This window comes from Orbicella faveolata, unplaced genomic scaffold, assembly GCF_042242905.1.
Source record: "Orbicella faveolata isolate gen_17 unplaced genomic scaffold, um_ofav_v1 contig_46, whole genome shotgun sequence".
Taxonomy (NCBI): domain Eukaryota; kingdom Metazoa; phylum Cnidaria; class Anthozoa; order Scleractinia; family Merulinidae; genus Orbicella; species Orbicella faveolata.
The window spans coordinates 15,767,501-15,784,156 of record NW_028301576.1 but is presented as its reverse complement, the minus strand read 5'-3'; the positions used below and the strand labels follow the sequence as shown (position 1 = coordinate 15,784,156).

The following is a 16,656-nucleotide window of genomic DNA, read 5'->3' as shown; positions in this document are numbered from 1 at the left end:
CAGCTCTGGGAACGAGGATATGCACGACCGGAGAGGTCTGGACTCCACACAGAAAATCAAGATGGCGGACTGACCAACCTTGTTGGGTAACTTTGAGCGAATTGTGTGGATAAATATGGTAAATCTTACGATTATCGCTCAAGCGAGGAAGCCTCATCTTATCTATGGAGTCAAAAGAGGCAAGGTTCCGAAAAAACTTCGACCTCATTTGCTCCCTCAAAGCGAAAAGCTCGGAGGTAAGCTAATAAGCTCAAGTGCTACTAAGACTAACATGGGCTAAACTCCAGAATACCCGGCCACTTATTAGCATCTCATTGAATAAGAATAGCAACTATTGTTATATACCTCGTTTTTCAAAGCCCACCGACACATGTAAATAAAGTGGCCGGGTATTCTGACATGTATATGTCCAAAGCCACTTCATTAGCTCATGATTAGCTTAAAATGTACAGTATGGGGCCCAGTTCTCGGCCACAAAAAACGTAAACTTGCATTTCTTACCTTGGAATAGCCGTAAATTTCACGCACAACTAGTTTCAGCATTCAGTTTACACATGTAGGGCTATCGACTGCTCAACGCTCTTTTGTCCCGAGTAATAACGAAAATGGAGGCTTCGTTCGTGGGCCCAGTTATCGGCCACCGGGTCCAGTTTTCGGCCACAAAAGAGTGGACATGATTCCTCAGAATAAACAACGCTTTATTACCATTTTTTGTTGTTAAATCACTTGTAAGGCTTGTGTTTTGATATTTCGATCACAAATTATCCTTAAAGAGCTTTGTTTCATGTTAGAAATGGAAGTTTTTCGCACACCTAGTTTTTCTCTTAAGTGCAGTCACGCGAGGCTAAAAAAGATTGGGTATTTAAAACGGGGTTAAGTCAGAGCTCATAGTTTTCAACATGCCACCCCATTACAGCTTTATTTTTACAACTAACTTGACACGAATACTCCACACAAAACTATGAACGCTTTTAGTGTTGAAGGCGAGCAGGGTGGCCGAGAATAGGCAAATACGCAAAAGTACTAAGGAAATATTGAGGAGTCAATTTAGGTCAAAGAATTAAACAGGCCAGGAAAAGTTTATATTTAACAGATAGTTTTATCACTCTACGTCCTTTATGCCAAGAATTGGCTCATTTGGGCTTTCCAGACGAACAAAATATAAACTTGAATTAAACCATGTAATTCGAGTAGCCGTAAACAAACACGTTTTTGGGGAAACCAAATTCACCTGCCTTCGCGTCACCTCGACGTGCTCACAGAAAAACTCGGCAGGACGAAACAAAACTCGGCAGAACGGAAGACAAGGAATCAAGCTACCTTTGGAAACAATTGCTTTTTATTCAGATTCATTTGTGGCACAAAAAATAAACGCTGAACGAAAAGTGGCCGAGAACTGGGCCCAACACTGTACCTCTCCACGATTTACAATTTGAAACAAATTATCCTTGATCGGCAAATTAAATTTCAGTACGCGGAACAAGAGAGATGTTACATGTTCTATATTCAGGGCCGTTTCATGCGAGTCATAATAAAGCTGTTGTTGTTGTTGTATTTTATCCGCAACCCCGCAACCCCCCCCCCCCCACCCTATTGAAGACCTAGGAATCAGAGGGGAAGGGGGAAGTCTTAAAAGGCTGTTTGCGTGGGGCAATTGTGTCGGCACCTTAAATCTTTTAATATTTCATTTTTTCATTTTATTTATTTATTCCATTCTAAAATTACAAAGATAAATATAAAGTAGACAAGTAAGAGGAGAAATGGAAAAGGGCAAAAATATAGCAAGCTAATTAGATGCCCTTGTTTAATTGACAATAACAGTTAGGGTAAAAAAGTTAACTTAACGTAGGAGAGGAAGAGGTATGAATTAATTAATACTGAGCAAAATAATACTGGAAGAGTGCTTTTTTAAAACGTTTTCTAGTTGCTAAGTTACGTATAGATAAAGGAAGGTCATTCCAATAGTAACATCCAATAATAGTGGGGCAAAATTTCCTTATATTCATTCTGGAGAAACCGGGATTTAAGTGTTGTAGGGATGCACTTCGAGTAACGTAGTTATGTTGTTCAGATACTAGAGATAAGGTGTAATTAGACGGTTTTTCATCAATTAAGTGGTCATTTAATAGCTGGCAGGTATATAATTTAACAATGCCAGGAAGCTTAATAAGACCAAGGTTTACATAATGGGGAGTAATATGATCAAGAAGTGGCACATTGTTGATTATTCTAATAGCTTTGTTTTGTAGTCTGACCAATTGTGACAATGGAGCCTCATAATTATTACCCCACAGTACGCAACCATAAGTTAAATAGGGATATATAAGTGCATAATAAATACTTGTTAGGGATTGGGATGTCACATAGGGTTTTAGTTTTGCAATAACATTTACACTTTTGCTAATTTTATTACTTATATAATCGATATGATCATGCCAAGACAGTGAGCAATCAATAATGAGTCCTAAATATTTAACACTGGAAGACTGTTCTAGGTACCGGTCTGCTAGTTTAAGAGGGATATGTAAATTATAATTTCTTTTTTGTCGTGGTTGAAAAACCAGGTATTTTGTCTTACTTAAATTCAAGGTTACTCTGTTTGAGCATAACCATCCATAAATAGCAGGCAATTCAGAGTTTATTCTATGTAAAAGTACGTCTAAATCTTTACCAGTTGCAGTTAAAGAAGTGTCATCAGCAAATAGTCTTGATAAATTCTGAAGGGGGGAGTGTGTCGGCACTTCGATCTTCCTTTCTTAGGGGGTAAAAAGTTTACTTTTCTGAGGGGGTAAAATTCAAAGCTCCTCAATGGGGGGGATGCGGATATTAAATGGAATGGCCCCTAGTAACAGACAAGCCGAGGCATTTGCCTCAGTTTTTTTGTTTGTTTGTTTGTTTTTTGTTTTTGTTGTTCGAAGTCATCATAAACACCCTAAATACCTTGGAAGAGAATTCTTCATTGCCTCATTCATGGTTTTCTCATGGACATCGCCTCAGTCATAATTTTTTTCTGGTAATGGTCTTGGTATTCATAAAGATTAAGCCCAAGTTGTTAATACTTTCAGATATCTGCAGGCATGCATCAGTCAGTTGTAACACTGCCCAACTCTCAGGCATTAGATGAGCATTTGCTCATGTTTTGGGAATAAGGAATTTGATATTTTATGATCGGTGATCCCTTGATTGTCTCACCAATTTTGTGTTCACATTCTCAACTCAAAATTTACTGAAAAGTATGTGAACTATAAGCAGTGTGCAGTGTGGGTAGATGATGTCAGCTAGGTTACCGTAGAATTCCAAAAGTAACGTTTCCAGAAAATAACTGCTCCCCGAAAGTAATGTCAAATTTTTACCTTTCTTTTGAACCCCGAAAGAAATGGTCCCTCCAAAAGTAACAGCCCACCTGAGAGTAGCAGCCCTTTGAAGATTGCCACTCTACTATGTACAATAAAAACAGTACTAGTAGTAATCAAAGATTATGAGTGCATTCTACGCCTATGATATAACTTAAATAGCTGTTGCTGAAATCATTATCTTTATGTGAACAGCTGGAGTTTTACCGATATATAAGATGATGACAAAGTCCTCTATTGATTAATTGATTTCCTTGCGTTATGGTTAGCAAGTTGAGGTCCCATCTATCATGATCAGCTGTAAACTGCAATTTGATGACCTTTGATGACACATTGCACGATGGCTCCAATGGTAAACTCACAAGTTTAATACAACATTTGCCTTCAAAATTCATGCTAAACATCTCATTTTGACTTTTACTAGTAATGTTTAAGCATAGGTAAGCTAATTTTTAAAAGTATACTTGTGCTGCATCCAGTATATTCTAAGCTGGAAGCACAAAAGTATGTTTGGTACAACGTTTCAAGTATTGCTTTAGATCAATTCACAGTGCAACCATTACTTTTGCCCTTCATTACCAACATTTAAGGCCTTTTTTTGGTTGTACTGTCTGCTTTGATTATGTGGGTAGTTAGGAACATACATAAATGGAACTGTTAACTTCATGTTAGGCATGTTTCACATCCTCTTTATCTGAAATGACTATGAATTTCCATACAAATGTTTTTGAACCATCCAAAAGTAATGGCTACCGGAAAGTAGCAGCCCCTTTTGCACGTTAAATCCGAAAGTAACAGGAGCCATTACTTTCGGAATTCTACTGATGGCATATCTCAGGGCATCATACCTGTAATAAATCTTGAACTTCCTTCCATTGTCGAAAATGAGTTATCATTGGAACAATTTATTGTGAATGATCATTGCTTCTAAACTAATGAAATTTCCCACGTTCTTCAACATTTATTTATTATTATTTTTTTTTGTGTAAACTAGTTATTAGCTATTGACTTTAGTTAGGTGTCCTCAGTTAGCTAATCTATAGGTAAATACAGTGAATCTTGCATTAATAAAGTTTTCATTCATTTATTCATTGAACTGCATCCTAAATGATGCTGATGGAAGTTTTTGTATTACCTCTTGTAATGTTTATGAGAGGTTATTGTCTGTGTATTTATGTGGCTAGGTCATGACTTAGTGTTGGCTTACCAGAGTTATCTACCCTCAAGGAGATTTGTGGGATAGCAGAGGTTTTACTGTATATTTGTTGTTCTTGGTTTGAAACAAAACAAGATTGAAGTAGAGTTTAAAGTAAGAAGATTTAATGAGTGTTTTTTTGTGTGTGTGAGAGCGAGAGCCATGGGTTTGTTGACTTTTGATGGGGCTAAATGTAATTTAGGCAAAGTTTGAGTCGAGCCAATGCTGGTCAGGGGTCTCTCAGGGTGATCATGCTTGGTGGGGTCTCATACAGGGTTTTGCAGGGATTACATGTTTTGCTTGCCAGCTGTGTGAGAACATGCAGTTTGCCTTTGAGTGCCATTCTTACCTGTTGAGTGCTTTTGCTCCCTCCTGACTCTGTCAGTGCAAGGGTGCCTGGTGGTTGCCACTCTCAGGGTTGCCATGGGTACCTGCATGCTCTGCTCGAGGCTCATATATCGCCTACACCATATCCATCCCTAAGGCACCTTTCTCAAGCTCATCAATTGGCGACGAGTTTAATCGAATTTTTTTTTGTTTTAGAGGCACAGTGTGTAAGTGAAATGACAAACCTTATGGCGTGCTGGAAGAGGAATGGGTTTGAAGACTCCCGCTGCACAAGAGAAGTAAATTCTTTTATGGATTGTGTTTCACAACAGGTAATTTTTCATGTTTGAGCATGATGGAATGTTGATAATAAATAGGAATTTCATCATCATCATCATCATTTACACTCAAAACCACAAAATTTATTTCAGTGATGCCAGTGCTCAACACTAATGCTAGCCCATTAGCCCAGGACTAGTAAATCTTCATGCTGGGCTTGTGAAGATGCTTTCTTACGAGCCCCTATATGTAATTTAAACCAGAGGACTTGCAATTTTTACTCATGCGCAGTATGGTGCATGAGTTAAGGATTTGGCTCCATTTCTCCGTTTTGGTGTCACATTTGTGCATGCAAATTTATGCATGCATACGTTTGCCACGGTCTTTGAAGCTCCGTCCGCCATATTGGATTCTTCAAGAAAGTGCTGTTTTTTTCGCAAACGTTGTGCTTTTTCCCCAATTTGATGTGGTGTGAAAGTACCTATAAGTACTTTGGTTTGTTGTTAAGATTCTGAACTGGCATATGAGCATGCATGAACAGCAAGAAAGTGTTTCTGGAGAGGTGAGCCATTGTTTATGTCGATCGCCATCTGACAATATAACAAGTCTCAAATTTATTAGGGTTTTGGAGATTCATGGACATATTACGAAGAATCATTTACTAGGAAAGTGCTCTGTATACTTAATCTTTTGGTCAAAAAATGCTTCCTGTTCGTGTAAATGGACGTGTTCAACAAAACGGGCAGGTAATTTGCCATGTTCGATATATATCAATATTCTAGCATGTCTCTGAGGATTTCAGGACAAAATTTTCAAGTTTCTTTTGTCCCTCAAATCCCAAAAGATACTCGGTTACAAAGAAATAATTTTGAAAGAAAAATAAATGCTATATCTTGACGTTTCGACGTTATCTTGTTGCCATTATCAAATGCAGATTAAAGTCGTTCAGTTCAGTTATAGTTATAGTTATATACTAGCTTAGGTGTTAGGAAGGAATCCACCAAAAGTTCAACTGGACTAACACTTTTTACCGGGATTATTGGAAACTTCTTTGCGACTCTGAAATATCTTCTCGAGAGAAATCATTTCTAACAACACCAAATGTAGAAGATAAATTTTGAACTAATATATGAAACACTTGAAAGTACTGGTGAAATGAAACTGATGATGAAATTTTACCTGTGTTTTACCTGACAACTCCTCTGAACTTTGAAATTTACTTGCTCGAGTTCCCATGAGAAAGTGTTTTTGGTGTTATTTCAGACAACTGTTCATATCTTTAGCTTTTAGAAAATGCAAAAAGGACTGCAATATACTTAAAGTTATTCTGTTACAAGGTACAGGTAAAGTTATTCTGGTACAATCCATTTGTGATCCTCCTGTGGGCAGAGATGCGCTGTTGGCTCGAGAGACCACTTAACTTGTATATATATATACATACATACAAGTTAAGTGGTCTCTCGAGCCAACAGCGCATCTCTGCCCACAGGAGGATCACAAATGGATTCACAGTCCAAGCCTCGGTCAAATGTAGTTAATTAATGAGGTTAATGAAGGAACCAAGGACGGACAACTTCTGAATGACATTGTCATTGGAAGAAAAGCTTTTTATGCCCTGAGCAGGGTTGCTCTGATAGTGTAGTGGTGATCACACCCGACCGGTAATCAGGGGGACGTGGGTTCAAATCCCGCTCAGGGCATAAAAAGTTTTTCTTCCAATGAAAATGTCATTCAGAAGTTTTCCGTCCTTGGTTCCTTCATTAACCTCATATATATATATATGTATGTGTGTGTGTGTGTGTGTGTGCGTGTGCGTGCGTGCGTGCGTGCGTGGGTATTTATTTATTTATATATAATAATAATATTTTAATTCTCGGAAATATGGCATTGCACGATATAACTTACAAAAAACACCAGGTGCCTACTGATAAGGCAAAGTTGATATTTGTTACAATGGCCCAGTACTGGAATATATTCCTAACAACCAACATAAGCAAGTCTAACACTTGAACAAAAAAATACCTAAAGGGATTTAGTTCAGAATTGCTATGAAAAAAGATATTTCATCCAATTCGCAATTCTGATCGTTTGTTAATTCTCTATCCATAATTTTTCGACTCGGCTTGCTTTGTTATTCACCTGACGATATCCTTGTAATAAAGATGTCGTATTGCGTTGCAGCATTTATCTTCTCTCCTGCGTCTTAATTTTCTATATCTTAGATCTATGATGCACTTTTTTCAAATTAGCATTTCTCCCATATCATTTCTAGTTGTCAGATGGCAAACGTTTTCAAATTGCTTGTCTGACTATGCACGTGTTGCGTATCTATTTTATACGACTTGTATTCTTTTGCGCATGAGTATAGGCTATTTGGAGCCTCTTGTTATTGTAGGGGTATTGTTCGATTGATATTAGTCTTTTCAGGTGTCACACAGGTGGGAGTGGGGGGACACCACTCCTCTTATTCCCTAAGTGTATTTTTTTCTGGCCTTGTTTTGGGCTAGTGGGTTGTCCTTGTGGACTGGTGATCTATTTTGTTTACTAGCCCACTGACTAGTATCCAAAAGATGTGAAGTGTTGAGCACTGGACATTCTCACTGTTAGAGGTGACAGCTTCGTGTCAACAACATGATGGCCCAAATACTTTCCCTGTCAAGAATGCTGTAAAAGTATAAATCAAGACCAAGATTTTGTTACATTGTACTTGTCTTTGAGGCCCTGCACCCAATGGTGTTGGAGCAACCTATCTTATGAAAAGTTGATCCATGGTTGCTTGATCCCTATCACTTTCAAAAATGCCAAAATGGCACAAGATGCCATGCCCTAAATATTTGGGCAATATGAATGAACTTTAGACACCAAAAAGTCTTGGAGATGTCCATACAGTGAAAGCATAAAATAATAATCTTAATGCTTGCTTCCATTTGAAACCTGATTAACCACCCCTACAACTTTGTAGTTTTTCCCACACTTTTCATTCCAAATTTTTAACACAAAAAACAGTAAATTGCGCTATTGTTTTTTTTTTTAAATAAGGCGTAGTTTCTGGTGGCACCAAAGGAATAATGTACTTTAAATCATTGTTTGTAATTTTTTGTTTTGTTTTGTGAACTTCTGAATTCAATCTATGACTTATTCTATGTCTGTCAAACAGTGGCTTTCAGATTGTTTAATGTTGTGATCTTTTGGGTTAACCATGAGTCAACCTCTTCAGTACACTACTCTGTAGGCCCTTTCTGATGGCTGGGTAAAACTCAGCTACTCATCTCAGTAGACCATGACACCCGCAAAAATTTTCCCTGCCTTCAGAGTAACCTTTTTGATGCTGCAAGTTTGTGTCAAACCAATCACCTGGTACATTTGCTACACACTTACTGGTTTGAAACAAACTCGTGGCATCAAAAATGTAACTCTGAAAATTGAGGGGAAAAAAAAACAATCAAGGGTGTTGCAGCCTACTGAGAAGGGTACAATTAAACTTCTCCACAACCGCCACCTTGGGGACAGAGGAAAGTGGCATTGTAGAGAGGTGGCCATTATGAGGAAGTAGGAATGTAACATGACCCCTGTTTTTTTTTCGGTAGTACAACTTGTTTTTTTTAAAAATGCTTAGGTAATCATAAAAAAAGTCTGCATACAAGCCAACTGGCTCATCAACCTGAAGCTTATCCCGGTTTCAGTAGCATGAAGGGACTGGGAGTATTTCTACCCCCCCTGGATGGGATGCTAGTCCATCACAGGGTTACCCCCAGCATTAAATTAGCCAGTACCCATTTATACACCTGGGTGGAGAGAGGCACTGTCTTGCTCAAGAACACAACATAAAGTCCCCGGTCAGGGCTCGAACCCGGACCACTTGCTCCGGAGTCGAGTGTACTAACCATGAGGCCACCACGCCTCTCATATTTAGATCAAAATGTATCAATAAAACAGAAACATTGATCTGACGGCAGGTATTGCATCTTTATCCAGTTAATATCCTGATCTCTGTTCCCTGGCCTCTGGCTTCTGAGCTAGTGGAGATTTTACATCATTTATTTGTTGCCAGTCCAGACTTGCCAGTCCAATCAGTACTGTAATAAAAATATACAATGTTGTTATTTTAAATTAATAATTTGGTCTTCATTTTCCTTTATTTCTTTTTCTCACCTGAAGATGGGCAAGTCCAGGAGATCCTCTGGATGGACTCAAGCTGAAATAAATGCTACATTGAAAAAGCACACGCCCTACGACACCTGGAAATGATCTCAGCCCGGTCACGGTGACAAGGTTAAAGCTATCATTACAGTGCGACTACTCGAACCGCGCCACCTGGGAAAGAGTTAACCAATCAGAACGTTACTTGAGAACAAAGGATAGCGATCCTTTTCTCAAATAAACCAATAACATTGAAGAATACGAAAAATAGATCTTAACAAAGTTGAAAACCCGACACAGGTTGCGAGGAGTTGTGAACCTCTCAGCAAACTTTGCTGATTGGTTAGCTTCGATCCTAAATTTTGTACGCTTTTCAATGGTTTCGATTTAGTTGTCGCAAAATGAGTTCTCAAGCTAAATTTGTCGAGTGAGGTTTATAATTTCGATAATTTGCCGTCAAGGAATGAATCTCTAAGAGTGTATGTAACGTTAAGGAGTCGATAGTGTTTATGTTTCCACGTCAAACAGACCGTTAGTTGCCGTCGCGAGAAGCTATCAGTCCATTGTTCTCAGTTTACGTTCTGGTTAGTTAGTTTTGTTTTAGGTGGCCTGGTTTGAGTAGTTGCACTGTAAAAAACATTGATGAAGAAATCCCCGTGGATGTTCCAAAGCCTGGATGATCTGCATGTTGCCATGTTTGAGAACTAAGTTGAGTCCACAGGCTGTTTTGTTGATCATGTCTGGTTCCTGTAAAAGCCCATTGCACAAGCAGCCTGTGTCATCCTGGCTGAAATAACGTAGAGCAAAACAAGAAAATTAACGTTAGAATTTTGGGATCATTACTGTAAGGACCTCTCCACTGGAGCCATAGTTAATAAAGGGGAATGACAAAATATGTTTTGTATGTTTTTGTTTGCTTTTTTGGCCTTGACCTTGCACAGAACACAATAGCTGTTTACTTCTGACGAAGGAACAAACTAATAGAAACCTTTCATTATGCAATTCATGCATAGAATATGAGCGAAAACCAAAGATTGTGCACGGTCATGGACCTTCCAACTTCAATCTTGGCGTCTTTGTTTTCTCCTTTGATGTTTGCTGGCTCCATAACCATTCCCCTCTGCTAACTATGCTGGAGTGTAGGAAGGCTTTTTTTTCTTGTCAGAAAATTAATGTAGGACTCTGTATGATTTATGAAAGACAGTTAACTGAGCAGGTTGTTGATTATTGAACATTCGTGCTGTAATTCTTTCCAAGTGGGAGATATTTTGAGTATTTGTGAGTCTATAAGTGGAAGTCTGGCAGAAGATTAAACACAGTGAAACAGTTTACAGGAGAGTGTTCCCTACATCTGTGTGGAGTATCCCAAAAATTGTTGATTTTCCTGATGACTAAGTACAGAACAAAATTGACGTGTCTAGAGTTCCTTTAGAGCATCACCCAGATAAATATTCACCTTTTCTTAGTGCTTTAGCAAATAGGCTGATTAATTCAGTGGTTTTACCTGATAACGTGAATAACCCAAAAGGCCATTGAGGAGGCCCTTGGGGACTATGAAAAAACGAGGCATGTGCTCCTCCCCTCCCAAAACCCCAAAATACTAATATATTACCATCTCTCCCCCCCCCCCCCCCCCGTAACCCCTCCAAAGTTCCTTAGTTCGTATGCTTCTTGTTGGCCATGGTCAATCTGTTTTAGGTCAGTTCGGCTTGGCTCGAAATTAACTGCATATCAGCGACACTGGTCTGTCCACAGTCGTTTATTATTTTTTTACGACTTATTCTCCTGGGCCACCCCCTTGAGTTCGGGCTTTTCCAAATCCCATGCAGTTAATACTCTTGGTTGCGATCTTGACGGACTCAAGCTGTGGACAGACAAAAGGGTCTCTAATAAACGGTGCTTGGATCAGGTCGCATACTCTCCCCCAGAGTCACTCGTTTTTTTTTTAAATGAGAAACAGAAGGGTCTGGGAACGAGAATGCAGCGCAGGTGGTTATCAGCTGAATAGACCTTTATGACGATGTCACGCTTTTCCGGTTATTTATTCAGAAAGAAATGGCTTTGCGGCCCCGAAAAGTTGCCGGGGCTTTCGAGAAACGGGCCCCAGGCATGATAAATTGATATATGGAAGTGTTTTGCTTATTTGAAAAATACGAAAAGTTTTTGATATTGCGTGACATCGTCAAAAAGTTTCATTTGCTTGCTTATCTCATAAGTTAAAAAATAGATGGATGCAGCCACCATTTCAATTGTTGGTGTATTTTTTACTTTGCCCATTTTGTTGCTTTGTCAGGGTTTTGTTTATTCATTTAAGCATTAATATTGAAGATAAATATTATATATTGAATCCCGTCACAGAATAATATCCTTTCCATTTAAGTACTTGCTTGTTTTGTTTTTGATCGAGAATGAAATGAAATTTTCTTAGCCTGTATCAATAATAAGCTGAATGAAATCAGTGAAAGCAGAGTTTATTTATCTAACTTAGCGATGTCATTTCTGTGTCGGTATAACTAGGTAAACGTCAATTATTCATTCGAGTGAAGCACTTTTCTGTTAAGCAACTTTAGCGAAAAACCTTGACGACAGAACTAATGAAAGAAAAATGTCTAACGAGCAAAAGCTTCTCAATTTCTGAAGGGCTTATTTACAGGAAAATAATTACCATAAAACGCAAATGCACTTTCTTTCAATTCTGTCTTAGAAATAACTAAACATACTTAGATGAGAGACTTGATGAGAAAATAACAAAGAAAAGCTCTTATCGTTACGCTAAATAGACGATTTAACTGAAATCCTGAGAAATAAACTCATCTAAAACTAACACTAAGCCATGTAAGTAAACATAAGAAATACAATTCTTCTATCTGTACTTTAGTATACAATAATCCAAAGCGAAGAACAATGGTCAACTCTTTCTGAGGAGAAAAATACTATCGGAAACAGATAACAAAGCCAGCAAGAAAAAGAAAAGTGAACATTGCCTATTAGTTTGGGTATTCTACATCTGAAATGAGTTTAACATTTAATTTCATGGATTAGGAAACATAAATTACCAACGTAGCGTTTCATTAAATTCATGTTCAAGAACGGTGAAAATCGCTTCTGACCAAGAAAAAACAAAACGGTTTTAATATAGGGCTTAAGCGTAAACTAGCTAGAACTTTTTTCCTCCTGTTGTCAAATTATTCCTGAATACAACATCCAGCAGAGCATACGAAATAGTGGCTTCGTGCTTTTCACAACTGACTCAATTTTCCTTGGAAACAGAATTTATGAAAGGCAATGTCCACCCACTTACCTGTACCATTACAGGGCGCAAACTCGAGCGTGGCATTTTTTGTCTCGCTAATTCCCGAGAAAACTACTGAATATGAGGCGGATCAGACCAGCAAGCTTGTTGAGGTCGAAGTTGCTACGGGTATGCTTTGTTACGTTCACTTTATTGGGTGTCTATTTTGTTGGCTTTTCAACTCAGCCTTATGAATTTCATGAAATACAGCAACCTATAGCGACAGGATATGATTTTACCGAGTACAAGGCACTGCTCGGTGATAAAGAAAAAACAGCGCGGAAGAACCTCATCATTGTGTCGCATGGCCGCTCGGGATCTACCCTGGCAGGTGACATTTTCAACCACCATCCTTCTGTGTTTTACATGTACGAGCCATTACAAACGGCGAAACGAGTTCAGAATAAATTGAAGATTAATGACACGGGATACAGCAGCCTCGCCGAAGAATTCCTGACCGGCGTATTTCGCTGTAAGTTCGATAACCCAGATATCTTGGATGATATTGAGAAGTATTACCGAAAACCCGAGCATCCGCGGGTTAGCCATGCCATCGGATCGCCTCCATTGTGCCCTTATCAGATGACCGATCCAAGATGGAGTCCGACGCTTTGCAAGCCCATGACCAGCGAAACACTGGGAAGTGCTTGTAAGGACAAGTATGATTTGACTGTTCTGAAGATTCTAATGTCGCGCATTCCTGAATATAGCATCAAGAACATTTTGACTGCTTGCGGTGCCCTGGATGTTGACTGTAAAGTTATTTTTCTAGTGAGAGATCCTCGTGCCATGATCCCGTCTTCGCTTAATATCGGCTTCTTTAAAGAGAAAGGACATCCCAACGCTCACTGGGGTACGCGACTCTATAGCTACAAGCAATGTAAGGAAACGGAAGACAACTTGGAGTTAGTCAGAAAACTACCGGATTCGCTACGGCACCGGATCAAACTTCTTCGATACGAGGATCTCGCTTTAGAACCACTCAATGTGCTAGCAGACATTTACGAGTTTGCTGGGTTACCTGTGCTGGACCGCGTGCGCACTTGGCTGAATGAAACCACTCAGCAAAGCAGGAAGGACTGCGATAAAGAGCTGGACGGACCTCTTGTCACGTGCACCAAGGATGATGCATGGGCCGCGGCCAATCGCTGGAGATGGAAAGTACATCCACACGAAATCGATATCATTGAACGTTACTGCCGACGCACAATGGATCTGATGGGATACAGACTCGTGGATAGGTCGTACGACCTACTGGCCAACTCTAAGATTCCACTGTTTAGCAATGACTATGAAGCGAAACAATGGTTTCATTGAAGATAATTTAAGTCAATTAGCTGTGTGATTCTGTTGTATGGAGAACACAATTAGTGAACCTTGCTTTGCATTGTCCTCTTCATCAACTTAAGGTGGAATGGTCCCCTAAAATCGACCAAAAAGTTTGTTTAAATATGGTGAAGAAAGGTCAATTGCGTGCGATTGCACTCATCAAGGGAAAATAAATTTTCAAGGTTTTACTGAAAATGGTTGCTATGACAATCAGCCACAGCCTTCTGAGGTTTTAATTTATAGCATTGACGCCAACTGTTCCTGCTCTATCACGAAACACATCTTGTAAGTTTCAGTTAAATGTTGTTTTCCGTGCTTTCTATAGGCTTTATTTGGAAATAACCTTATTTTGCACCAAACCCAGCGAACAAATTATCTCATGTCACGTGACAGACGTTAAAATGTTATGATTTTTTTTACTTAATTTTATCACGACACTATTGGTCTTTGATTACCCCAAACTTCAGGAATTTCTCTTAACAAACCCTTCCAAAGAAGGAATGCTGGCGTGAAGTCAGTTGGTACAAAAGTAGACCATTGAGAAAAATGCACTTAAAGTTTCTTACATGATGGATTAAACATTTAACAAGCCAAACATTGCGGGGGGTGGAGGTGCAGATTGGACCTCGGGGGTGGGGTGAAATGGTCGTTTTATTTTGGAAAAAGTTTCCGCAGTTGTAGGAAATGTTCCTTTTCATAAAGGAAATGAATGAGCCTGTGATGGTAAATCGGGCAAAGCTTTCCCCAAGTAATTATACCAATCGCGTTGTGCATCTCTTTACAGCTTTACTACAAAGTATCGTTCATATACATTTGAACTAATCTATATTTTTGGTCATGTTCTTACCGTAAAGAGCCGTTGCTACGTAAAAAACTTATACCACTGTGTACTTTCCTTAAATTTCACACTCACCTAGTGGTAAATTCGGCAGGATCGTTTCAAAATGTTTTTAACAAGTGTTCAAGGGTCTTAAATCTTGTATTTTTTAAAAAATTGAATTTTTCATGAACATCGCCATACTTTTTGGTATATACCACCTTACGGAAAAGGAAGAACTTATAGGCGCATGTGTAGAACGCACCAAAATTACAAAAACACTTGAACCCAGTCCTCTGAAGGAAGTCCTGGAGATTTTCTTAAATTAATTTTTCGTTTTTGTCGACTATCTAGAAAAATTACCGCTATTTTCACAATCAGTCAATAAATCAATCAATAACAGTTTTCGTAATTTCCGTTAAATTCGTAATTTTTGTAGATTTCGTTCGGGCCTTCCTTTAACCTCTTGAATTTCTTTTAGTTTTCGTTGATGCTCGGGGAAATTATCGCAACTTTAGCAGTTTTCATATAACGCGTAGAATTTTATTTAATGCTCAGTCACGTGTTAAAATTGCATAAAAATTATATTACATTAACGACAATTTAAATGTGAAGGATAAAATGACTTTAAAATAAGTCGTTGGATAACAAAACAAAACGATCTAAAAAAAATAATAATTAAATAATGCTAAAATAAATAAATAAATAAATAAATGAAAAAGCTTCTTTCAACAAGAAAATCTTGACGAGAGTTTTGAAGTTGTTCACAGGGCAGGCATTCCTAGCATTAGCTGGAAGCATGTTCCAAGGTTTAAAAGAAGCGATCATGAATGCACCGTCGGTCACCGGGTGTTTTCTCTGAAATAAAACTGCGATGGCGCAGCAAAATTCCTTGATTTTCTTGGCGCAAAGTTTGTAACGCCCCTGTGAAGCAACACAAATAAGATCGCAAATATATGAAGGTGCCCAGGCATGACTAACTTCAAATGTGAGAAGCAGGATCTTGAATATAATGCGCTGTCTCAGGGAAGCCAGTGTTGTTCAAACAGTAGACTGAGGAGAGATGTGACAGAAGGCGTCAGTTTTATGTTCAGAATTTGGCAGACAGATAGACCATAAAGAAGACAGCAATTAGCCAAAATCAACGAGTGCAGCATTAGAGTTGATGTTCCATACATTACCACTGTTCCCGCTGTGGAAAATGTGGGTGTGTGGGATTGACACTAAATGAAGATGAGTCAGCATTTTGCTAAGCTTAGCGCCTCATCGGATTTTTATTTCCATAATTTGCCGCGTCGTTTAGGGAAAATCCAGTCTAACCCAGGCGTTCATTTCATCAAGACTCGATTACTGATACCGAACAGTTCAACATCCAAGTTCAGATCGTACTTATACAGCGCTCCATGACAACAAAGACGAGAGTCTGATTGGCTAAATCATCTGGTGGAAAAGAAAGGTAAAGTTGCGTCAGTCATCAGCGTAGACATGCACATTAGGAAGATGAGCATCCAAGATTTCAAAACGTTTACTGACCTTAATGATAAAGAGAAGACGCCCTAGGTAGGACCCTTGTGGAACAAGCCAGGGAAGAGCTAATTTTTCGAACAGCACTTCAGTGACAAAGATACACTGAGACCGATCAGTAAGGTACGATGAGAACAAGCTAAGGACAGAACAGACCCGTTGATAGCAAGCGTAGACTGTAGTCTTCGAATTAAGCCCGTAGTCTTCGAAGCAAGATCTCATGCATGGTCGATAGTATCAAAAGCTCCAGATAGATCAAGAAGTAATACTAATGTAAGGTGGCTGTTATTCTTGTTGACGAGCAGATCGGTATGGATTTTACCGGTCTCAGTGCTATGGAAACGTCTCTATGCAAGCTGGAACGGTGAAATTGAAGAAGATTATAGGCTGCCAATGCTAA

At 38.9% G+C, this 16,656-nt stretch overlaps 2 protein-coding genes across 2 annotated transcripts; both read left to right on the top strand.

Moving 5' to 3' along the window:
• Positions 1–29: 29 nt before the first annotated feature.
• Positions 30–10,625, top strand: LOC110047523 (small ribosomal subunit protein mS37-like). The gene is made up of 3 exons (XM_089277694.1): positions 30–236; positions 5,092–5,207; positions 9,313–10,625. Exons 1-3 carry the CDS (start codon positions 116–118, stop codon positions 9,400–9,402), a joined length of 327 nt encoding a protein of 108 aa, XP_089133820.1. The 5' UTR covers positions 30–115; the 3' UTR covers positions 9,403–10,625.
• Positions 10,626–12,172: 1,547 nt separating this feature from the next.
• On the top strand, positions 12,173–14,110 carry LOC110047458 (carbohydrate sulfotransferase 5-like). The gene has a single exon (XM_020753210.2). It carries the CDS (start codon positions 12,668–12,670, stop codon positions 13,901–13,903), a length of 1,236 nt encoding a protein of 411 aa, XP_020608869.1. The 5' UTR covers positions 12,173–12,667; the 3' UTR covers positions 13,904–14,110.
• Positions 14,111–16,656: the final 2,546 nt, after the last annotated feature.